The sequence below is a fragment of the Agelaius phoeniceus genome, chromosome 2, assembly GCF_051311805.1.
Source record: "Agelaius phoeniceus isolate bAgePho1 chromosome 2, bAgePho1.hap1, whole genome shotgun sequence".
Lineage (NCBI taxonomy): Eukaryota > Metazoa > Chordata > Aves > Passeriformes > Icteridae > Agelaius > Agelaius phoeniceus.
In genome coordinates, this window is record NC_135266.1 from 10,810,333 (window position 1) to 10,836,647 (window position 26,315).

The 26,315-nt window shown below is 34.7% G+C and overlaps 1 protein-coding gene across 9 annotated transcripts in view; it reads left to right on the plus strand.

Annotated features, from left to right (window-relative positions):
- The window catches only part of DMD (dystrophin), a 1,046,004-nt gene that overhangs the window by 426,398 nt on the left and 593,291 nt on the right, over nucleotides 1-26,315 (plus strand). For 8 of the 9 annotated variants that reach the window (XM_077171917.1, XM_077171927.1, XM_077171925.1 and 5 more), the window contains 8 exons: nucleotides 2,114-2,287; nucleotides 3,999-4,154; nucleotides 7,584-7,754; nucleotides 16,602-16,781; nucleotides 18,749-18,877; nucleotides 20,470-20,640; nucleotides 24,195-24,317; nucleotides 25,806-25,943. In XM_077171917.1, the coding sequence (XP_077028032.1) occupies nucleotides 2,114-2,287; nucleotides 3,999-4,154; nucleotides 7,584-7,754; nucleotides 16,602-16,781; nucleotides 18,749-18,877; nucleotides 20,470-20,640; nucleotides 24,195-24,317; nucleotides 25,806-25,943 (1,242 nt within the window). Of the gene's footprint in view, nucleotides 1-2,113; nucleotides 2,288-3,998; nucleotides 4,155-7,583; nucleotides 7,755-16,601; nucleotides 16,782-18,748; nucleotides 18,878-20,443; nucleotides 20,641-24,194; nucleotides 24,318-25,805; nucleotides 25,944-26,315 lie in introns of those variants that run through there. The other variant, XM_077171959.1, reaches the window with a different exon arrangement.

Sequence of the window (26,315 nt, forward strand, 5' to 3'; positions counted from 1 at the left end):
ATTTTGAAGCAACTGTTAATGGCAGCCAAATTTATCCTGGCTTTTTAGATAATCGTAGGCTGAGAGCTGAGTTCTGATTTTAAATTTAAGGGAATTATGACTAGGAAAATAAAAATCTATTTCTGCCATAGTGGTATAGCACCTAGTTACTCCTAACAGGCTGAGAATTGTTACATGAATGTAAAATCTTTTCTAATGAATGGTTATTTTTTGCAATTCAGTACCGAATGCTTTTTCTGGTCAACTTTTTGAATACAATTGTCTCAATTGTGTCTTCTCTAGACTGACAAATATGTTAACGCATAATGAGATTTTCAGATAAAGGCCTTTCATTTTCCTGTAATTATTTATAAATTTTCTATTTTAAAAATGACTTTTTGAAACAAAGTGAGCAGAAATGAACACATTATTCTGGTATAAAATGTCTTTATACATGACTTTTATGCTGTGACAGGTACAAAACATTTTTGGTTTCTTTATGTTCCAAATTGTTTCAAATACCCACTTTGATTATTTTGCTGCTTTTAAGCATTGATATAATATTATTTTAAAACTGTTGGTGATAAATATAAATGTATAATATAGCTGTTATGGTTATCTGACAGAACTTAAGTGAGAGTGCTAAATGACAAATTAGATCCCACTTGTATATCAAGCTTATTTTCCCCCCTACAGATCCTCAGTATTTTTCAGTTCTTGAGTGACTCTTCACAGATGGCTTTAGTTTTCTCTGCTATTAATATTGTAATTCTCTAAATTTTCTAAGTAACTTTTAATGCATTGACCAACACAAATGGTAACTGATACAGATGTGGCAATGCAAGATTCTCACAGTATTTGGCCTTCCTCAAACTGGAGAGAGTTAAAAACAAATTACATACAAATTTAGTGTATGCAAACACACTGAAGAAAAAATAAGGCCACTCATTCCTACCCTTGTTCCCTGCTTTTATTCAATTGTCCACTTATTCATAGACAGAAAGATTTCCTTTCTTATCTCATTGGATCTGAAATTCATGAAAAGTGTTTAAAGAGGAAAGTTGTTGGAAGGAGCTGCTGGGTATTTACACACTTTTCTGTGGTACTCCAGGTTGTCTGCTGCTCATGATTTCTGCCTACTTTTCAGAAACCTGATAGATGTCAGAAGGGTTTTTACCAATATATAGACCAATTCTAAGCCTTGTTACAGTTTTTCCTCAAATCTGTATGGCACAGGCCACACTGTAGTGGAATTAAGTGTCCAGGATTTGAAGATAAAAAAATTGGAAGTGTGTTTGCAAATACCGAGTTCCTATTTAATTACTTAGCTATTTCTCTAGTGACATTTGTTCTTTTTTTTTGTTCCCAAGAGAGTTGAAAAACTTATTCAACAATACTTCACTCTTTACTTCTATAGAGAAATTTGTTCTTTTTCAAGTAGATAATTAAAATTCCTTTTCTTTATTTTTAATTATTTCCCTTTCCCCTGAGCTAGAGATCATGTGAGCAAGCAGTCTAATTAGTGCACAAAGATAGAAAATTGTGAAAATGGTGAAATTAGAGACCAAGCTTGTCATAGTTTTTTTCTGCCTTCAAATTGCTTTCTTTTTACTTTAGGTTAGGCTTTTTTTAAATTGAAATATAAATCAATTTTATACTCTAAATCTTGGGGTTTGTGCTAGACCTACTTACTGCCAAGCCACATTATTTAGGTTTCTTTGAAGGACTAAAAGTTTCCTTCCTCATACCAAGAAGCAGCAACTGTTAGATTTGAAGAACATTCACTCTGCAATGTGAATGGCTTATCCTCAAATCATTAAATTTGTCTTCTCCCCACACCCCTGAACATTTTATATATTGAAAAATATAAATTTTCTCCCTTTCTTTATGTGTGTATTCAGGCTGTTTAGTCAGAGGCTCTGCTGTATCCAGTGCCCTGGATGATGGAGGAATTTTTATCCTCCAGTGAAGATCCAAGATTGTCTGCCACTGGCATTTTCACAAGCATTTTATATTCTTTTAATAAGAAATTGCTGATTGACAATGTATTCCAAGTCTTCTGTAACAGGACTAAGACCTGTCTTCAGCATTGATTTGATTTCACACTTTCTACTTGCTCGTGTTTCCTTTTCAGAAAAAGCTGCAGGATGTGTCCGTGAAGTTTCGCTTGTTTCAGAAGCCAGCCAACTTTGAACAGCGCCTCCAAGAATGTAAAAGAATTCTAGATGAAGTGAAATTGCAGGTGCCCAAGCTGGAGATGAAGAGTGTTGAGCAGGAAGTAGTACAATCACAGCTGGATCATTGCATGGTGAGTATTCAGGATGCCGTCTTTCCATTGGCTTTATGCAAAGAAAGCTAAAAATTAGAGATTATTGTCCTTCATGTAGATGAGAAACAAAGTATCTGTTGCACAAAAAAATCCAAAACCCAAACAAACAAAAACCCCAGGAAAACAACAAAATTTCCCTTCAGAACTCTAGATGTGCACTTTCACTATGTGAGAATGCTGTTTAGGGTCCCTTTCTAATTCCTAGTTTCTGTCCTGCAATTGAATTTTTCTCCCCATATTGGCTCTATTTTCTGCAACATTCTATAGTCATGGAACTCTGTGACATGACCAAAAGAGGTGTTATGGAACACAAATCTATTTTAACCAGGAAACACAAAGCAAAATGGAGAACCATAGATTAAAACTTCCATGAGATGGCATGCTATGGTTTTCTCTCAGTTCAAGAGCAAAAGTTAACCTGAATATGTCCTAAAGAATATGACAAACATCTGTACATATCCCTTTAATATCACTATAATCCTGCTCCCCTTAAATAAATAAAGCTAAACACCTCATTCTTGATGATGATCATAAAAAGAAGATTATAACAGCAAAAGTAGCTGGGGTTTTTTTGAGTTGTTTTTTTTTTTTTTGGGGGGGGGGTTGGGCTTTTTTAGTTTTGGTTTTTTGTTTTTTTTGGTTCTTTGGGGTTTTTTTTTCAGCTTTGTTTGGTTTGTTTGTTGGGTTTTTCTGTGGGTCCTGTTTTTACTGGGGCAATGGCATTCCTGAAGGTTTCCCCTTCCCAGCTTCCTTCAGATGTAAATGTAGAAAGCATTTAAATTTTAAAAATGAGCATGGGACAAGTCAATGTTATTGCTTTACATCTTTCATTTTTCTTAAATGAAAGAAGAAAAATTTTGCACTTAAATTCATATTCTTGTGAGAATGGCATTCTTATTAAAATGATGTGGTAGTTAGAAGCTCTGTACTGAATTAATATGTCTTCACTCAGCAGCTGGCTTTTGCAACCCTGATGTATTTTGTGGAAAAGTTATAGTGATTTTAGAGCATCTTTAACTAATAGGATTCTCATAATGTTCCTGTTTTTCAAAATCAAGTTGTATTATATATTCAGAATTTAGACAATTTATGTGCATCATACAACAGCTTCCTAATTTGTTGGCCACTTTTCAGGAATGAAGAATTTATTATCATATTAAGCACCTAGAAAGGAGTTAGACCATATACATACTACTCTAAGTAAATAAAGTAGTAATTGTAGGTCCACCTCATCTGGTTACTTTTATTAACTAAATTTTTTAGAGTATGACACTTAATAAATGTAGGGGTAATCCTCTCTCCTTCCAGTCTCTAGATTTAGCAGTATGAAAAAAATGACAGATTTTAAAACCTAATGGGTATTTGTTGTTCGAATACGTCCAACATTATGTATGAGTTAACAGAAGATACCTGTTGTTGTTTTAAATACTGCATTCTCTACGTTTTAAAACAACCTCTGTCACAGACTAAACCAATTAATAATGATGTTTACTTTCTCATGTATAACATTTCTAACACTGAAATTAGTTTAGTTATTAGTTTAGTTAATTAGGCTTTAGTGACATGTTGTTGAGGTCACTGTTGGTAAAGATGGACTGTTCTGAATTTAGATTCTGAATACTTCCAATGGTCTTTTCTAGTTTTCATGTTTTAATGGTGGTGTTTCACTTTTATATTTCTATTTGATTAGAAATTATATAAAAACCTGAGTGAGGTGAAGTCTGAAGTGGAAACAGTGATAAAAACTGGGAGGCAAATTGTTCAGAAGCAGCAGACTGAGAACCCAAAGGAACTGGATGAAAGGCTTACAGCTTTGAAGCTCCAATATAATGAATTAGGTGCAAAGGTAAGTTCTGTGTTTTTAATATAAAATCGTGTACCAGCAAAGTGAAAAGTAATCTCGGTATGGTAAGTAAATGGGATTTTTTACTGGTTCCTTTCAAGGTTGTTCCTGTGGGAGAGAAGGAGTGGAGGCAAAGGCAATCACCAGCATGGCTATTCAGTTGTTCAAAGAAAAAAAACCAAAAACAACCACCTAGAAAAATAAAAAAAATCCTCTATTGCAACTCAAAATTCTAGTCTCTTAATATTGTATTTTTTTTTCCTGCTAGTTCATTGGTTTTTAGAGTTCAGATGGGGGATGTTGTTTCATTCTGATGCCTCAAAGAGTCACTTCAGATTAGGAAATTACTTAGATCAATTTTTATTTATAGGGCTGTTTCATAAAAGAAAAATCTACCTTTTAAATTACTACTGCCTCTGACTGTACAGATCTTAAAGGATATAATTTCCATTTCTTGCAGTTCAAAAATCTGTTGAACAAAAAACCTCTTGCCACTGGAGCTTTCCTCAAGAGGCACTTGTGCAAAATCTAAACAGAGTAGGATGGCCAGGGACCTAACCAATATTAACTGGAGTCAGAAGAGACATTGTGGCATTGTCCTAAAGAAGACTTCATTTAAATAATTCAGTTAACACATATCCTTCATTACTCTGTTTAGTTTCTCTTGCCCTCATTAGAACTATTCAAAGAACTTCTGAAAACTGTAGGATGAGATTGAATTTGGTGTTGACTGGATAAATGAAAATTGTGAAAGATACATAATACCTGTCTGTTTATTTCTAAAATTTATGCACTTGAAAAACGCAAAACAGGACAGGAGGCAAATTCTTAATTTTAAAATTATAAATTATTCAAATAATAAATTATTAATAGCTAGGAAAATGAGCCCATGGTAATACTGAGAGCCAGTATGTGGTTTAAACAGCTAATGAGACTCAAACCCTGGTGACTACAGTATGACAAAGCAATAAGAGTAATGTTACTTTTGACAGAGATAATACTTATTAGGGAATCTGAATTAAAACAGTTCTCTCTTGCTAGAAAGTAAAGGTATTAAGAGACATCAATCCTTTGAGTGTCAGGAAAACTGGAGTCAGCTTCAGTAGGTGTGGATAACTGTCATTTGGGATTGGATAATATGTTTGAGCTCTCCATTATTTTAGAAATAACTGTGGCATTTATTCCTGCATTATGTTTCACTTAACAGCAAACAGGTGCTATTATTGTAGGAAACCTCTCTTATCTAATGAAGGGATAAAAATGTACCATTAGGGAGCCATTAGTGACTTGAAGTGAGCCATATTGCAAATTGATGTGTCTCAAAAATGTGCAGTGCTGGGCTTAGCTCTGCTGCCCTAGGTGGAATTTCTCACATTTAATTTTACTCAGCATGGTAATTAACAGTTTAAGAGAAAGTCACAGAAGCCCAGATATATAGAAATAAAGGGATTGAATAGCCATTATCAGCACTAATTATTGCATGGAGAAAAAGACGTTTTAAGAGAAAAATAACAATATTTATAACTAATAGTAAGTCTCAGGACTGAAATTTATGGTCTGAGGGAAAAACACTTCTTCAAGCATAGGTTCACGTGTATGATTTTGTAGGTGCTGTTTCAAAAGGCCCCCTCATAAATAAAGTAACTCACGATCACATTTTCTGACCCAGAAGGCCTTTAGAGGGCACTGTTTCCTATTTTTTTGTGGAAAATACATCTTTACATTTGAAGTACTAACAAACTGATTAATCAGTAACCTCTGGATATATGCAATGTATATGGTGATATTGTATTAATTATATAATAAACACATGTTAGGGATGTATATAGGAACACAACTATTCTCTCCCTGTTTTGACAAGTATCAGTAACTTCATTTTGTAATATACCAGGTGTTTAAAATTCTTAAACAGGCAATCAAGATAAGGGTAGTGCACTTTGCATTGTATTGCTGCTAAGTAATGTTATTTACAATTGCCATTACACTCTTCAGAAGAAGAGGTGGAAAACCTGGCTCCGTGTGTGAATAGAGCTCTAAAAAGCTGATTTTTATGGTCCTTCCCAGGGATTTACCTCTTGGCCTGACTGTAAGTTCTGTGGTCTCATTTAATAAATTTGGCATGCAAGAAAGCACATAAAGCATATTCAGTGAAAAATGTTATGAGATTTCAGCAGTAAGCCTTTACAGAGTGATAATAAATTATCAGGACACTTTATAGCTTATTCCCTAGGCAAATCTCATCTCCTTACTCAGGGATGGCAAAAGCCATGTACCTAACCTTGTAACATCCTGTTACATTTTAAAATCTCAGATTCTCCTTGGCAGCTGATCTATGAATCCATTTGATCATTGTACCACTACTTGTTCTTAATGGAAAAGTAGAAAATAGTTTTAGTAGATGCAGTTCTCTACCACTGTAGAAAGTTTTTTTCTACTTTAAAATGCTTAAATACAAATCAGCGGCTGCAGTCTTAATGTGATTACTATTTGACATTCAAGCTAATTAGGAACTTCTTTTAAATATTAGTGATCTCTGGGACACTTTTAATCCTCCTTCTCTGATTGGGATTTTTTGAACTTCATCACAGCATAATTTATTAATTTTTATTTTCTGCTACTAGCTGCCTGTTGTCTATTGTAGTGTAGTCTCCCTAACTAAGATCTCTTCATTTACTCTTCTACTTTCTCTACTAATTAAGTAAAACCTTTTCTTCTTCTCCCTGAAGAGTCTCAGGGCTTGCAAGAAATGCTGTATTTGCCCTGTTCTTTCAAAATGCGTGTGAGACAGTCAAGGCAATATAATTACTCAGCCTTCCTTCCAGGTACCATGTACCAAGTTTAAAAGAACTTTAAAGCAGAGGTCATCCCCAGTACTTTACATCCAAAGCATTCAGAAAATTAAAACCTTAAAGTTAAATGTGCTGCTTTAGTTTGACATTATTCAGTGACATTGTGTTTCAAGTTTTGAGGCTATTTTTGGCTGGTACGTCTTTTCTTCCATGTAGCTTAGCTACACAGAAAAAAAAATTGAGGAATCCCAGTTCCTACATGGCCACCTATATTAAAATATGCCCTTTGAAGGGTTTTGACATCTATTTTGTGTCACTAGGAAAAACTGTTAGTTCAGTTGTTCTAAATTAATTTGCTATTCACAAGTTCAAAACAGAGGAGGAGGTTTCTGGAGCTCTGTTAGTAGTTCAAATTCAATGCATCTTTATGCACATAATTTTCTTGTAGGTGTTTGCATTCTAGCAGCAGAATTACTGATACTGAGAGCAAAATAATCAAGACATACCTGTACTAAAAGTGCAACTTCACCTGTGGAATCCCAAGTCTAGATTTTATAGAGAAGTGGCCTACAGAAAATTTTATATAAAAGCCATTGGGCATGTTCCACTGAAGGGTTAATAATCACAATTATTCTTTCTGCAGGTGACAGAAAAAAAGCAAGAGTTAGAGAAATGCTTGAAATTGTCCCGGAAACTGCGGAAAGAGATCAATGCCCTGACAGAGTGGCTGGCAGCGACAGACGCGGAACTGACAAAGAGATCGGCTGTGCAGGGGATGCCGAGCAATTTGGATGCTGAAATTGCCTGGGGCAAGGTAACAATGTAACACACACATGTGAATATTGCAGAAAGGTAGATTTATTTCGTGATAAGGAAAAGAATTAACAGTTCTGGCGGTTTAGTTAGTGGAACTTCGTGAATGTTTTGGCATTATCTCGCCTTAGCGTTAACGCTCGGTAAAGTTTAAACCTTCTTGTCTCTTCAGAGATCAATAGCACAATTCACCTTCACGTTGCATTAATCTTCACTGAGATGAATTTAAAGTTAGAATTTAATTTTTTGGAGTACTATAAATCAACCACCCAGTATCCACATAAGTAGAGATTTCTTACACGGTTCTACTGATGCTTAGAAAGGTATTAAACAGTACATGAAAGATTAAAGATGCCAGAACACTATATATTCTATGTGTTCAGATAGCAGCCGGGATATTTGTTTCCTTACTCTTAAATTTGTAGCTAATTCCTTTACATTCTGGGGCCTTCCTACTTCCATGAGACTTCACCCTGAACTCATCTTTCAGGTTAAAACTCAAAGCCTAAATCAAACCTTTCCTCAAAATCACAGTTTAAATAAACATTTTACAGAAACTGAGGAATGGAAGATGTCTGTATAGACACAGAGTATTTCTGTGTGATGCTAAAAATTGGCATGTTATTACTCAACAGTAGCTAATCTATTTAATTTTCTCCACATGTAATAGAAATCTAATCTAGCTAAGGTCATAAACAAACCAAGTGATCATTATTCACACATATCAAAATCTGCATTTTAGAGCACACTATGGTCAACATTATCCAAAGCTTCAAAGTCTCAAATAGCTGTGTGCAGACAGTAGCATTTTGAACAAGCATTTCTATATAATTTCAAAACAAACAAAAAAAAATTCCCTTAAACAGTATTGGGAGTCTGTGAAAAAAAAACCAAAAAAACAAAAAACCCAAAACCACTTCTGCTTTGTTTAATGGGAGAAATCTTCTAAACATTTTACTAGTTTCACTATGCATTATAGAAATAATAATAAATTATACACAGGCAATCTTCCTGATTTTTAATGGCAGTGAAGATCCAAGGAACTTGAGTAAAATTTGTTTTGTGGACCCACAGTCTACACATCTTTTCTTAGGTTTAGAATTCTTTTTTTTGATCATCAGTCTCTAAGAAAGACAGTAGTTTAAAAGTGATATCCAATAATATCAACTTTCTCTTTTACTAATTTACAATTACTGCTTTGACTATTTCAGTTTTCACTTTCAAATCAAAATCTAAATCCCTGCAACCCCCATTGTTCTCTCTTATGGTTGCCTGATGTTTTCTCATTTTCACTTGCTGCTTTTCCTGCAGTAAATTTTGTGCAGTTCCTCTCATTTCTTTGGACTGATATTGTGATCTTAGAATCACAGAATCATGAAGGCTGGAAAACACAAAGATCCTGGAGTTCCACCTTTGGCCGAACACTACCATGGCAATTAACCAAGCACTAAATGCCATGTCCAGTTGTTTCATCAACACTTCCAGGGATGGTGACTCTGCCACTTCCCTGGACATCCCATTCCAGTGCTTAAATATCAGGTTTGAACACCCCCAGCTCCCTCAGTGGCTTCTCACATGAGTGACACTCCAGACTCTTCCCCAGCTCCGTTCCCCTTCTCTGCACTCACTCCAGCCCCTCAATGCCCTTCTTGTAGTGAGAGGCCCAAAACTGGACACAGGATTTGAGCTGTGGCCTCACCAGTGCCGAGCACAGGGGGACAATCCCTGCCCTGGTCCTGCTGTCACACTATTGCTGATCCAGGCCAGGTGCCTTTGGGCACACCTGGCTCATGTTCATACCTGTCAACCAGCACCCCCAATTTCTTTTCTGCTGGGCAGCTTTCCAGTGACTCTCTAACACCCATAACAAAGGATAAATGTCATATATTTAAGAGAAAAATTAGAAAATCTTCATGTTTTAACATCCCCAAATTAATCTGCTAGGTAGTTAGGCCATTCTCCCAGTAAAATAAAAATAATCTTCAGTGGTGACTACACAGTACTGTTCTACTGAAACAGAAACATGCACTGCATGTTCCTGTCATACATACATGCATGCTTACATGCATACAGATGCATGTAGTTTCTCGGGGGTTTAAAGAGAAAGATTTGTCCTTAATATCACTTTATTGTTACATATGAACGTTAATGATTCAGAAGTTGCATAATTAGGACCTTATACCTGATGATTTGTGCACCTGCACAGTAGGAAGCCTCTGTTATGTCTTAAGCTTGCTACAACAAGTACAATGTGTTCTTTATCTGAAGACAATCAAAAAAGGTAAAAAGAGCTAATTAAAATAAGAACTATTAACACGAAAAAAATATATCAGACAGGAACCATTCTATCTTCTAATCTTAAAGAGTTCTGTTGAGTATTGTGAATTCTCACAGGGAATTGATACATAAAGTTTTGAAGGAAAAACTGGTAAAAAGCATATTTTGGCTTCAAATACTCCTCAAAGCCTTTACTACAATCTAAACTCTTGTAGTACCTCAGCTCTTCCCCTTCAGTCAGTTCATCACTAAAGTAAGAACAAAGAACTTTGGGTGAGAGCAGCTGCCTCTTGGCAAAATACGTATGTACTGAGTGGTTTTCAAAATTCCATTTTATTATTGCCTTTTAGGAAATATAAACAAATATTCACATATGTGTAAGTAGGCTTCTAATGTGGAACAATCCAACAGGTAGTATATGTGGCAAATCCCACACTTACAAGAGTAAATATTTAGAGAAATTATGTGGATTGTGCTTTTTCCTAAAGAATCTGCTCCCACTAGGAGACAGTGCTGCATTTTGTCCTGGACACTTTAAAATTCTTGTGGGGACTTCATAAATAAGTACGATGCTGCTATTCCTATGTGGATTTCATTGAGGCATCACACAAAATTGTACATCAATAATTTAGTCCCCAGAACCAGAGCCTCACAGTAGCTGATTAATGTCACAGCTTTGGGCTTTGGACTTCCTGGGTAAGTAGGCTGCCAAAGACAGTAACCAATCTAATGAAATGCACTGGGAGATGAATTAAGCCCAGCAGATTCCCATTGTGACAAAAGTCTGCAGAAAAACAAAGATGGAAAATGAAGAGAGAGAGAGAGGAGAATTCAATAGTGCAAATGAACTGAAAATTGGATGTGTGCTGCTGTCGATATATCTAAGCAGAGAGCTAATAATCTTTTTTCTTTACAGGACAAGGAAGCAGTTATATTTATTAGTTCACTTATTTCTAATTCATTTTCAGCACCCAAGTCTTCTTAAAAGTGAAAATAACTCAGAGGGTTACAAAGATAATTATAGAGTTGACAATAAAAGAAATCATACATCTGAACGCTGTCTTCAAGGTATAAACACCTTGAAGTAAAAAGAAATGTCCATCTTGAATAGGAAAGTAAGCTAATGAAAGATACCATTAATCTGGACATCAAGGGAAATGTGGTATTTGTTCCTGTGTAGAATTTCTCAAGGAATGGAACAAAAACTTGGCTGAGTTATGTGAAATGAGATGGGCAATATACTGAAAACCGTAAATCCTGCCTTTCTGCTCAGTAGAGACAAGTTAAATCTTTCCATTTGAATTCAGCTCTGTTTATAATAGATAAGAAAAATGACACGCGGGTGGAAAGATAGTCATTAAACATCGTATATTAGAAATCCATTTATAATTAGAATTCTGATTTAGTGAACATATTTATCACTGAAGACATTAACAACTGCAGGGTTTTTTTGTCTTTTAATCAGGAACTGGACTGATAAGAATTAGATTGCCAGAAAACCATGTTCTTAAAAAGGAAATGGCAGATGGTATTACCAGGAAAATTCTGTATCACTCCCTACTATCAGCAGTATGACTCTGCCAATGTTTTAATCTGATTTTTTAACACAGTGTGTAATACCAATGAGTATAAAGTTGACTTGAAGTACTTAGAATTACATTTAGCAGCATATTTCCTGTCAGTAATACCCATAGAAGAAGACAAACTGTAAATTGTGTCAACTGATTCACAGTCACTGGCCAAAATGCAATAAAAAATAAAAGATGTGCTGTAAATAAACAAATAAATATGTATAATCAACCACTGAGAAGACCATAATGTCAGCTTCTGATTAATTCTACAATCCCACCTGTGAGAGCTGAGCCACCAAATTTCCTTTAGAAAGATTCTAATTGCAGAGGGCTTTCAAGTAATCCAAAGATCACAGGCAGTGTAAAGGCACACAGAACTTTTCTTCACTCATTCATTGTTGTTGTGTTTTTTAATCTACACATGTTAATGACCATCATGACTAAATATACTATCCCCTGCATTTTCTTACAATTCTGGTTTGTTTGGAAAAAAAAACATCATTAGTTCATCTTGGCACATAGTAGATTTATCATTATAAAATATAGGTCTGAAGCTCTTTTTACCACATCTTCAGAAAAACAAACCAAACCAACAAAATATTGAAAGAATAATTAAAGAACCAAAACAACAAAAAAAAAAAAAAATCCATAAAAACACCAAGAAACCCGTTTCTATGTAACTTCTGTTTTCAAACACAATTAATTCCTAGTTGGCATTTGGTGATGGGAGGGATGTACAAAAATCATCACAGTAAACCAAAACCATCAAATAATTAAAAAAAACCAAAAAAACCAAAACAAACCAGTTGTAACTGTTTCATAAAAACCCCTGTAAGTATATTTTAGTAAACTGAAAGATAACGAGTATGTCACAGCACAGTGGGATCAGAGACAGGACTGTGAACACCACTCAAAATGTAAATATCTGCACAGGGAACTGCAATTATCTGTTCTAACATGATTCATCCTGTCATCCTATGGATCCATATGTAAAGTAGGTAATATATTACCTACTGTATGCAGCTACAAACCACTTATAAATTCTCAGCAAAGATCATCCCTATGACTTTACATGCTGCAGCATGGTTTCCCTTCAGCACAGATTTCAACCTATCCAAAACTGTTTTTTAAACAGAACTTTTATTTTGTACCTTTCCTGAGGTTCTGATGAATGAAACTGGCACAAGGGAAGCTCAGATTCTCCCTCTTTCCATTCTGATGTTTCTGGGAATGGGATTAGAAACTGATCACCCGAGACATGCTCTACATGCAGGGTTGCACCAGGGTCTCTCTGATTGCTTTAATTTCCTGGATGCCAGGAACCTAGATGCCATTTCTCCTGGGAATGTTCAAGTCCTGGGAGTTCCATGGTGGTGTAATCCCCCAGTTTTGATTAAAGCAGGCTACCAACATTTTTCTTATGACCATGAGTGAGAAAAGAATAACAGTTCCTTAAAAAGCAAAGGAAACATTTCAGCCAGTGAAGCACAAATTAATTGTTTGGGTCAGAGAATTTCCATTGTAGTATTTTGTGGCTACCAAATAGCCATAACTGGTACTTCAAAAATGTGAAGTACAGGAGCTTCTTCCAAAGAGGCACTTCAAAACTTGGTCTAACTGAATAACTGAAATTTTATTGGGGAGAGATTCACATCATTTTAACTTTTGTATCTGGTAGTAGATGTGATCCTAAATAGTGTCATATTGTAGAGAAGTGCGATATATATATCCTTAATATAATCTGTATAATTTGTATACATATTTTAATGGAGATATCTTTCCTGGAAGTATTTATGGAGCCTTTCTCTTCCAGCAGGTAATACACACTTGGATAAGAGTTTGTTTTATAAATAAATATACTAGTCTTAAAAGAAAAAAAGATAATGTAATAACTTCATTATAATGATAAACAGTAGAAGAATATAATCTGTTTTGGAGTTGTTCAACATTGTTGATAAATTTTCACAGCTGTAAGTGAATGCTCAGTGTTAGGTTTTTTAGTTCAATCTTTTGTTCACATGTTTTTGTTTGCCCAAGATGCCATGATTATATCAGAAAAATAGCTTCTTCAAAACTCCTACATTTCTGTATTTTATTTATGTTACACAGTTTCACCCTGATAAACACACAAAATCAAAATGTATAAATTGCCTAGTCCTTCTGGGAAGAGTTTCACCACTTTATTTGTTGATGTTTCATCTTGTACACATTGTGGTAGTGCTTGGGACTTGGGGGTTTGGAGATTTTTTAAGGTTTTAGGTGTTTTAAATGTAATTTTTAACTTGCAAAGCTAAGTCTATTATTTCTGTTATTTAAATTCTACAACTTTCTTATATATTTTCAAATAAATCACACAGCTGGAATGCAATTTTATGTTATGGCAACCAGAAAGGAGCTTAAATCCAGCAAGGCTGTGTGGAAATTGCTCTTTAAAAATTAGGAGAATTTAAAAGCCACTCCCTGACTTTTTCTGAAATAATCTTAGTTAAATCCAGGCATCATGACACATACTTCTTTGTTTTATGTAATGTTGTTAAATTAATAGTAGTACTTTTGATTTTTTTTTCTTACAGAAAATTTAACAGTGCTGTCTGTTATATTGCAGTGAACAAAGTATGGGTAGACTATTACTTTCTAGTAATACTGGAAAGAAAAATGAGAAATCCTTAGGAATATAATGAAGAGATGCCAAATAAAAACAAACCAAAATGGCCATACTGAAGTTGTGAAAGCAAGTTAGTTTACCTGCTGCACTTTGTAACTTATAGGGGAAGTCGTAGCTGATAATGCAGCCTGGAATCCCACTGACTTTACAGACCCTACTAGTTTTTCAATTGTATTCAGGACTTGTAATACTGGAGATTTAAAATATTGAGGAAAAACTTTTGTCCCTTCAATGTTGTGTTGAGGGTCATAATGGTTTTTTTTTAAGACAATGAGGGGAAGTGTGATTTACTTGGTTCGTGTTCCTTACTTGTAATTACACGAGGCAGTTAAAATCCATATTGCCCAGAGGTGCATCTAGTCTTTAGTTTACAGTCATTCTTTACTTTAAAAGGAAATAATGTGTTTCTTACACATAGGGAATTACACATCTGGGTTTTGGGTAACAGTTGTGTTTAATAGACATCTAATTTTTTGGTCCATCTGTTTACTAGTTGGGATTAATATTTATTTATATAGCCCAAGATTGGTCAGCATTTTCATAAATGTAAAATATAAAAGAAACCACAACCCATGGTAAATATGCTTCAGAGAGTCTTTTCCAAATGAAAGAAAATAGTTTAGAAAATGAAAGAAATCTGATCAAAATTTTCCATCTTCAATTTAGGGGAAATTATGTCCTTTGTGTTATTCTTTTTTCATGATGACACTTTGCACCTGCTGTGAAACAAATAAAACAGCACTAGAAGAGGGCATGTTTTTCCTTTAATCTGACAAAGACCTGCTGAAATTTGAAACTCTCCTTTTCAAATTCTGTAATTATATAGGATATTGCTGATAATTTGCATCAATCATGCCTTGGTTCTATTATGTCGCATGTAAGATTTTTTCTGTAAAATAACATTGCAAAATGAGATCCTGAATTCTGTTAAGCATAGGAAGTGAGCTGCTGCTTTAAACATGACACACTGAATAAATTGAAGGTACTATTAAGGTTCTATTTTACCAAAAAGAATAATTTTATACTGTCTTTATTGAAAAATGAACATTCTGCTTTCACTGTCAATACACTATGAACAAAATTATACTGATCTGTGATCATGAGAGATATGATAGTGTGGAGGTCATAAAGGTGGGGTTCTACTGCAGAACAGCATTCATCCTGAGATTGAAGTATTGGTTTTGCTATTTGTTTGAAAATTATTATTTTTTTTACTGTATTTAGGTTTCTGTGAGACATCCATGTCTCTGAAGACCAGTGCTTCTTCCTTCTCTACTAAGTTCTGTTTGTGTTCATCTTGGAACACTTTGTGCTTGCAGTTTTATTTTATAGGCAGAGATTTATATGCCTGGATCATTGCTATCAGGTGCCAAGGATCTCAGATAAATTTCTCTCATAAAAACAGTTATATGTGAAATTAGGTCTGAGGGGTTTGTGCCTCTCCTTGAGTATTCAGTAAGACTGCTGTACTTTGCACTGTGCCATCTTACTGCTTAGTATTTAAACACCTGCTTTTTTTACATGCTGTCTAAATATGTTGGAATTCGTTCCTTTTGTTAGACATCTTGTATGTTGCAGTGAATATTAAGACATGAATAATAAGTATATTATGTAACCTTACATATCAGATCTACAAGGTAAGATAACAGTGGGAAGAGATGCTGGAAATCTGACTTTAAAGCACTGCATATGTATTGTAGTCATTCAAGCTTAGAAATTCTATGGGCTATAGCTTATTTTTAGTATTTTGGTTTGCAGAATGAAATCCCGAGTGAATGGAATGAAAATGTGCATTTCTACAATTAGGAAATAAGTTTAACAGAATGAAATAACATGATTTCTTCTGAAAAAGATTGCATTGAAAAGTATTAAAATAAGACAGAAAACTTCATCAAAAATAGTGAATATTTTATTAAGGTGTCATCATGATGGTGTATTATTGTCCCAATTATTATGTAAGCTTTATGTGCTATTTGATAACTAGCTAATTTTACTATATAAAAAATTAACTTTAACATCTCCATATAAATATTGTAAAATGTTGATTAATTTTTAATAATTAATTATTGAAACTATATTTTGAACACTGAAAGATAATTTGCACTTTTTGAAAATTAAGCTATTGCAAGAAGATGAAGGATATATATAATTTTATCAGAGCTCAGGAGAAAAAAATTGCTTTGTACTTGCTGCTCTTCACAGAATGCCTTTCCTTCCTATAGGAAGCAAGACTGTGTGTTCTAGTATAAACTTGCTGCCTGATTTAACATTTCGTGTTCTTGGTGTGGATAATTTTTAATTCCTAGAAATTTTATTTCTTGTTCTGCTCATGTAGGCAACACGGAAGGAGATTGAGAAACGCCAGGTCCAGCTTAAGAGCATCAGCGACTTAGGAGAGAATTTGAAGGCAGTGATGAAAGGAAAGGAAAGTCTTGTGGATGATAAACTCAGCCTGCTGAACAGTAACTGGAAAGCGGTAACTTCACGTGCTGAGGAATGGTTCAATCTCTTACTGGTAAGGAAAATGCATTTCTTCACACAGAGGAAATGTTGGTTTCCAGTTGTACACACCCAGCTTATAGAAGTGCTTTTTCTGGTGCCTTGGACTGTGCTTATTGAATGCACAGGTACACAGGCAATCAGATTGATTGCTGTTTAGTACATTGTGTATGTTTTGAAAATCTCATTAATTACCAAGTGGAATTTTGATTGTTAGCAGTTTGCAATCCTGTCTGTCTCAACAGTTCTTGCATTGTTTTTGGTTTGTTTTTTTTTTTCCTAATAAGTCAAATGCAGTTTAAAGGACAGAGATTACTTCAGTAGTCAAGTAAAAATAATAGTCAAGTAAGCTGAGAAATTCTTAGTATTGATACCAACAACATCAGCTACTTTTGGCTGCATTAGCATTTCTGTTTGGGACAGTACAATTGGGAAATAAGTTTCCCATTTTCAAGTTGGTTTGGCCCACAGGATAGTTCTGGTGTGTGTGAGTTTTGATTCATTTTAGAGGCAACTAAATCGTAAGCTCTTCTCAGAGTGCACACATGATGTGCTGAAGGACTATGATTTGGTCTCTCAGAACTTCATGATCCTCCTTTGCATACTTTCATAGGGCATATTCAAGTGGGGATAATTTCTTAAGGGGACTGGATTAAGTGTAGTAGACAGTAAAACCCCTAATACACATTTCACACGGATTCAGGAGCTTCATCCCCAGCTGCCTCAAACTACAGATCTGTCACATAACTATTCATTCATTCTCTTCATTCTGTGAAGAGGTGACAGCTTGAACCCTTAACTACAGAAGGACCTTAACAACTGGGCTGTCAGAATGCTTTGGGATATCTTATATGCTGTTTCTGTTCCTGAGAGCATGGGAATGCAGTTTCACCCTGGAGAAACAGAAGGGATTTTTAAGGGTGTGTTGGCCTTAGTCATGACTTTTCAGAGCTTGATATGTTGGAGCTCCACTAGGGTCTATATGGCTGTTTAACAAATACTTTGGCAATAAATATACAGCATCACTACAGGGTTTCCTCGTCTAAGTATCTGGAAAACTTAAGCATTTCATTCAGAATCATGTAGGTACACAGATTTAATGTGGAACTGATTGTAAGAAGCATATAATGGGGTTTACAGGCTGATATAGCAATACAGGTATTCCTGCACATCTTCTCTTTCCCTGCTTTGGATTCTGTGGTTAATATTTGCTAAAACACATGATAAAAGATCTAAGAGAGGTAATTGAGGGGTTTTAACCAATTTTAGAACAGTGTAAAATAAAGGTAGGTTCATTTGGGTGCCAAAAGAATTAGTAATACCTTTGATTTTGGGTATGTGGTCTACATATTTATTGTGTGGGATATGCACAAATCACTTTCTAGTGAGCTCACCTGAAAAGACAGAGTTTTAAATGAAGCAAAGAAATGAAGATTTATCAGAATATCAACTAGAATAGCTTTTAAAAGTAAAAAGTCGCAAAGCAGAGAAGTTAGATGAAATGTCCATAGGAGGTTTAGATGCAAAGCTCCCAGTCTTGATTGTGATTTTGCAAGTGCATCCTTGTGGCCATTTGAGTTTCAGTCAAGTGACTGGCTTTCCAAAATGAGTTCTGCACCTTGTTCTTGGGAAGCACTCCTTTGCAGCTCCTGTAGGTCTGGCTAACAGCTTCCTGTTCCTCTCAGCACCTCGCTGAGCTGCCGACACCTGCGTCTTGCTGTGATTTTGTCATCCTGCTGCCTGTCACTGTGGAAGCTTCTCTCTCTCTCTCCTAGAATGTCTTTTTCAAGAAACCTAACATGCAAAGTGAAGGAAACAAACAGCAGATTCTATCCTTCACAATACAAGAAGTTACTGCGTAAAATAAACAAGTTTTCATAATGTCATAATGTGTGCATGTTTGCCACACTTGGCATAACTACAGCTGTTATTTCAGTTCTGATTACATTTTTTGTATGCAGTATTTACCTTTTCCACATACAGGAATATCAAAAGCACATGGAGGCTTTTGATCAGAATGTAGCTAATGTCACTACTTGGATGTATCGTGCTGAAATACTGTTGGATGAATCTGACAAACAAAAACCCCAGCAAAAAGAGGAAATTCTTAAGGTAAAAAAAATGTGATTTACTGGAAAGCATTAATTTTATTCTAAAAAGGACTGTATCACAACTAGAATATTTCAAAAGGTACCACAAATGGATTAAAATTCTTTTTTCTGTGCTAAAGCTACCCTCTGGCAACTTGTAGATTACTTAATAAATTTGCTCTGTAATACCAAAATTAAATCCCTGCAGAAATAAAACCAGATTGTTATTCTAATTCTTGGGAACTTCCTGTTGATAAAACAGCAGCTTATTAAACACATGTCTGCTGGAAAATAGTCCTTTAACTCAAGATTTTATTTTGTTTGAAAAAAAATATTTTCCTTTTCTGTCCCTTTATTTTTAATTGTATTTCTGTTTTTCTGTGATACTTTTCCAATATGTATGATATTTCTGTTGTATGATTGTCTTAATTCTACAAACATTGCTTACACTGAGGCCAGATCAGCAACACAGACAAGAATTTTATATGTTGAACTATCTGGAGCATCAGGAGTTAGTGTGTTGAGATTGTGGTTTTAGTTGGCCAATTGCATCATTTGACCAACTGATGAAAAATTACCTTGTAATATGGGTCTGTATGTTAAAATATGTCATTTAAAATACCTGCTTTAAGAAAAACATCAAATTATTATCTAAACGGGCTTTTCTTTTTCTTCTGAAGTCAATGTGAAATTTTACTTTGTAATGAACTTCATGGTTATCACATAATATCTCAGTAAACTCTGCAAATCAAAATCAGAATTGTATTGCTTACACTGACATAATGATGCCATTTACTGCAGCAAAATTTTACAAATTCTAGGGCATAAATCAATGCCTCATTGATCTCAGCAGGATTATGAGACTGGCTTTTGTAGATGAATGAACAATTTTGCCACCATCAGATACAAAGTAAAATTATCAATACCTATATTTATGTTTGCATTGCACAAAGGTAGTTCATGCAGACAGTGAAATGTAATTCTTAATGGCCAACTGTATTTCTGATTCCCAAATGCCTTGCTATCCATTTTTGGCCTCTGCCTGGACTGGGATCTACTGTTAAGATTAATATTGCAGAAGAGAAAGGCTTTTGCCCTCTTTTTTTTTTCCTTTTTTTTTTTTTTTTTAATTTGTGACAGATTTTTAGAAAAAATTAAAACTTCTTTTTTTTAATCTGGTAATTTTTACTTGTCTGAACTATGGCCTTCAGCAATATTGAAAACATCAATTACACATCCAGTTCTATAATACTATAATAATAAAATTAGCAACTCTTCCTAGCTTTAGGAACATAGAATAATTTAGTGCATCCTCAAATATGCTGCAATATTATTGTAGATAAGAATCTGCCTAGAAATAATGATCCCCATTAATTTCAGCCAGGAGATACTAAAACAGACTTTTAGATACATTCCTGCTATAAATTTGAGGGATATGAGTGGGAATGATATCCAGGGTATTTCTACTGGATTTACACACTCATGCATAATTATCTGAATTTGCTTTGTGGTTTTGCTCCCTATTCCTTTGCACACTTTCTCTCTCTCTCTCTCTTTCTCTCTCTCTGCATTTATTACTAACTTCAAGCCCTGTCTCTTGCTCACGGACTGTAGCGCTTAAAGGCTGAGCTGAATGACATTCACCCCAAGGTGGACTCTGTGCGTGACCAGGCCAAAGACTTGATGGCAAACCGTGGGGACCACTGCAGGAAAGTGGTGGAGCCCAAACTCTCAGAGCTCAACCAGCGATTTGCAGCTGTATCACAGAGAATTAAGAGTGTAAAGGTAGGAGGGCTTGCTTCCGTAAAGGAGATGCATAAAAAATGGTGCTCGTGTTTGCATAAAAAAATGGTGTTTTGCAATGGTGCACAATTGCAACTACATAGTGGGCTACAGTTCCTCAAAAAACTAAGCTTCAAAAGGAAAACAGTGCAGAACCTAAGGATTTTTTTTTATTAAGTGTGACAGTTTGGGGGTTTTGGCATTAAGGTCTTTTTTCACTGTTTCACAATTAGAAGTATTCACTGAATTTATATGAATGCAACAATGATGAAGTCACTAACTTACAAAAAATGAACATCTGAGAATTACTAAGTCTCTAACTTTGCAAAGTATGAGTAGCCTTTTTTCATATAGATTTGGTTTTGAGAGCTAATCTTTCTTCAAGTGAATTTAGTCTTTTCCTATGAGTCTGAGGTTTACCAGTGCTGGAGATAGAAATAGATAGGTAGAGATTATATCAATTTTACTTCAGTTGAGGATGACTGCTAAATCATGACTGCTAAATCTGAATTCAGTGTGGTTTAGGCAATTTTTAGCCAAATTGTGCCTTCTTATTTGGAATGAAGAAGGACATAAGACACCTACTTTCTCCATTGTACTTTGCTGCCTCTGTTCTGAAGAGCTATTCAGAAGATCAAATGAGACAGCCATGAAGGTTGGTAGAGAGGATAATGGGAATGCACAGATCCTGATCCAAACTATTATTGCTGGTCACTGTACTAACACTGGAAACAAATGCACAGGCAAAGCAGGAAATAAGCTTGGCAAAAAGCAAAAGCAATGAGACATGGTTTCCATGGGATGTTGGGATCTGTGCAGAGCTCAGTATCCTGCCTAACCAGCACATCTCTGTGGATATTTGGGTTTATTTAGGTTTCTTTCTGAAGCAAAATAATGTGTTCTGAATAGAGGTAACAATTGTTTTCTTAATAGCCATGAGTAGTATTCAAGCCATTCCAGCTTCTTACCTACTTCTAACACATGTACAAGCTGTAAACTGAGGACAACTTTGCAAGAACTGTGTTGTCTGATGTTTTTGCTCTGAACATCTGCTATCTGCAGTCTGGATTTCTGTCTCAGTTTTACTTTGCACTTCCAAGATATTGTAAACTGTCTGAGTTGATGCAGCCTTTGGTGGGATCCTGTGAAATTATTGCTCGTCCTAGGGAAAAATGGGACTGCCTGTAGATGGCTTATTGGGGGTTCAGTGTTTGCACTGCATGTTGTGGGCTAACTCAAAGAAGGGACAAAACATCCTTATCAAGATGCAGTGTCTTCAGAACACAGCCTGCAAATGTCTTCCACCTGCAGCCTTCTCTCTCAGGTTTTCTTCCATTTCTGAAGGCAAGGTGGGCTGGAATTGGCAGAACCACACTAAGATTTAGAGAAGTGCCCAGCAAGATGAGAGGAATTACTACAGCACACAAATTATAATGGTAAATTAGAATTTAGGGGACCTTTTCCAGGACCTTGGAAAACACACAAGTAGAATATGATTCACAAAGGGTACTTGCTATTATAAGTATTGAGTCAGATAGAAAGGTGAAAAACTGGTCTGAATTATTGACTATTCTACTGACTTGCTATATGAATTTGGATAAAGGACCGAATTACTGGGTACTTTATTTTGTCTACCTGTATAATGTAGACAATTGTACATTCCTTATGATTTTGGCTTAATGAGCTGGAAAATTATTATTATTATGGGGTGATATATTCCTAAATATTTTTACTTTTTTTTCCCCATATTTATGTAAAATTATGCACTCTGTAAAAGATTAAAACATAAATTCAAGAGGGTCGAAAGCTCTCATAACCTATTTTCAATAATTACTCATCTGTCTTCAAATTCGTTTTTTTAATCAAATATTAACAATAATCAGTGCAACAGTGAAGTAAATAACAAACGATCCATTAAGTCAGTAAATGTTAGTATGTAATTGTCATGTCGAGAATTAACAAAATGTTTGTAGTATACTGAAATGAGACTTTACATTTTGAAGTAGTCTTTGAACATCATTCAATTGCTGGAATTCATTTGGTATTTTTCTTTCCACTTTCTCCTTTGTCATTGTTTTTAGCCTTTTTCAGAGACTATAGATTTTATATTCCAATTTTATTAGTTGGCTCGTCTTTTAATGACATTTAAGTACCTTAGAAAATATTCTTCAGAGCATTTGAGAAGAAATTACTGTGTCATTTTCTATTATTTCTAACTCAGCTGAAGTGCATGATGAGTGTAATTCTGAGCCTCTTAATGAAAATTTGTGAGCACAGTATTATTCTCTATAAATATTGCACATTATTATATTTCCATTAATGTTTGTGAATGTGCAAAATCTTTGTTGTTAAAATAATCAACCAGATACAATTAAGGCTTTTTTACTCTGTGTCTTCCAGGTGATCTGAGAAGATATTTCATTTGACATCCTATCTCATGTTTTAACTGATTAATTTTTATTGTTGCTGTCTTCATTACATAATAAATAATAAAATAATAACTAATTGTACCAGAGGAAAGAGTAAAAGAGAACCAGTTGGGATATAATGTGCTTATGTCTTTAGCAGGACAGGTGCACATCCAAGAGTTCCTAGGCCATCAAAAAGCATTAATTACCTTTAAGTCTAAATTTTATGCAAGAACCACAGAGATTTTCTTTCTTCTTCTTGCCTTTAAAGCTGTGAAGGAAGAAAAAATTTCTGTTCATAATTTGCAATGCAATTAATAAATAGACAATATATTGCAAATAATATATGTACATATACATTCACAGGCACTCATGTCAGCTTGACAAAAGGCAGCGCATTGTTGTTAAGAAGTAGCACCTGTTGGAGAGTTCAAAACTAAATACTAAACTAAAGCACCATAATTATACTGTGATTTATTTTGGAGGAATTGAGTCTGTTTTGTTTGGTTGACTTTGTTTTTTCATCCTGAATTTTTGTTGAGGCTTTTTGAAACCAAAGCTGAAGTTTTGTTGATTTTTTTCCCAATATGTTGTGAAATACTTTTAGGGGAACATCTAACACAAAGATTTTCTGTCCTTTGTTTTGTAGCATTCACCTAACACTTCTACTATTCTATGTGAGAGAACAATGATTGCAAAACTGAACCAGATTAACATTAAAATTTTCTCAATTATTAATAGTAGGGGTTTTTTTCGTCTGAATGGACTTCTTGTGTCTGTATGAATAATTTCTGACAAACCAGATTTAATCAATTGGTGTAAGCTTTTTCTTTTTTTTTTTTAGAAAAATACTCTTTATTTGGACTTGTTCTTACACACAAATGTGAGAATGGGGTTTTTTTCTTCTTTTTAATTTTCACTCACCTTAAAATTCTTTGGTTTACTTACATGGAAATTCTGCATAAATCTGTATCTTTATTTGTATCTTTGGGTACTTTGAATATGCTGTAGATATTTTTCAACATGATGGAAAGTCTACCATTGTTTTAGAAATAGGTGGTAGCACAGATATCTCTTTTCATTTCTGTTTCTAATAAAACTATGAAACGTGTGCTTTAAATAAATAATCTTTGTGTTTCTCCATTTTAGCCCTTCATTCCTTTGAAGGAATTGGAGCAATTTGACTTCGATATACAAAAAATGCTTGAACCACTGGAGGTTGAAATTCAGCAGGGAGTGAATCTGACAGAGGAGGACTTCAATAAAGATATGGTAATTTGGTTGAAATGGAAGTCTGAGCAAAATAAGCAGGGAGATGAAAAAATCTGAGTGAAAATCAGAAACCCATATTTGTGTTAGGATCTTTGGATATAACTTAGGCAAAATTTTTCTATGCTAATATATTATAAAATCAAAAGTCACAAATTAGCACTAACTAAAATTTTTTGTGCTAACTTAATTTTTAATTCATCAGAAAAGCAGTTTTCCTTATGAAAACACTAAGCAGACCATGAATATTATCCATGTACTACTACCAGCAGTATTACAGAACAAGGAATGGATGTTAAAATATCTATAGTAGTATAATAGACCAGGAAAAGTCAGAATGATGTAACAAAATGGGCACTATAGTAAAAGAATGCATTTACTAAAAATAAATGGTCATGAAAAGAAATGCCACTTGCCAACTTGCTCTTAACCAATCTGCTTATAGCATTTAATGTAAATAGATTTTGTGGCTGTGGTAAGCTTTATTACTTAAGTTTTATCATTGCAAGTAATAAAATCATTTATTCATATTTGCAGGGGGGGAAAGGAAAAAGAGGAGTGAAATACTGCAGTGCTTTGCTACCATTGCAACTGTGGTGTGTGTTCTCCAGAGTGATTTTCAGGGAGATGACATTTTTTGGCTGAACAAAAAGGGAGATTCATCTTTGGAACCCTCTCTTCTTGAGTCCTCAGCAAGATCAAATTTATATTGGTTTACAACCAATATAAAGACTCAATATTATTTTACTTTTAAGGAATTCTTCAAAGGTTTATGTTTCATATCAGAGCTGGAAGGAATCTTAACCGGCTGTTTTTTCTTTTATTCAGGAAAAATAAAATTTTAGGCTCCATGTGCTGCATGCAGAATTTAGCATATGTACGTAGTGCTAAATTCAAAATCAATCAAGTTTGACGGGGCAGTTTCCACTACCTGAGCATTTTTGGTCCCCTTTCTTTGCATCAAATGCTTAGAGTGGTTCAAGACATTGCCAGAAGCTGTGACACATATCCAGCTTCAAAGATTCATAGATTTGTAGGTGGCTTCTGCATAAAAAATGCTTAGTGATAGCATTTGCCCTTTCAGAATAGCTGATTTTCAATGTGATACACAGAATGGTCAGTAATTGCATGGTCTGCCAGCATACTGGCAATTTCAATCTCTACTGACAGTGATATAGAAGATTTTACATATATCTATTCTTTTTGTTTGAAAGTAAAATATATTTCAAGTTTTTTCTTCTGTTTTTATGTTGTTATCCTGGATGCTGCATAAGATCTAATACCAAAAATCTGTAGATTTGCAGATGCTGTCTTTCTTTTATCCTTCTACATATTTCTACATTTTAGAAAGCAAATAAAAGTTACTTGATCATCAGTATACAACTGCAAGTGGCTGTTACATGATTACTTTAGCACAGTCTGTATCTACTAGGACTTAAGTAATGATTAGATTAAAATGCACATTATATTGGTTATTTTTTTTTAAATCAGAGTGAAGAGGATGAGCGCACAGTGAAAGAATTGCTGCAAAGGGGCGACAGGCTTCAAAAGGGAGTCACAGATGAGAAAAAACGTGAGGAAATAAAGACAAAACAACAGCTGTTGCGGACTAAACATAATGCCCTCAAGGTATAGGAGCTACAGTTATAAGCACTTTGTTTTTTTTCATTTCAGGGCATCTTTTTGCTAAATGAATTGTCATTACTATTTAGAGATGAGTAATTTAAACCTATTTGGCTATAGATGTATTTTCTTATACAGTTCTATGGATGCCTTGCAAAAGGCATTTTTCAATCTCCAGCTGGAGAAGTATTGTCTTATCCTCAGCATTACAACTGTGTGACTGCCAGTTGGACAGCACTGATTTCTTTGATAATTCCTTTCTTAACCTATTATGTGTGTTTTATATTCCTTCAGCAGCAGTCAAGACCGTAGTTAGAATCAGGTCCTGCAAACTTACGTTCTCCGTTGAATAACACACTTCTGGCCATGAATAAGTTG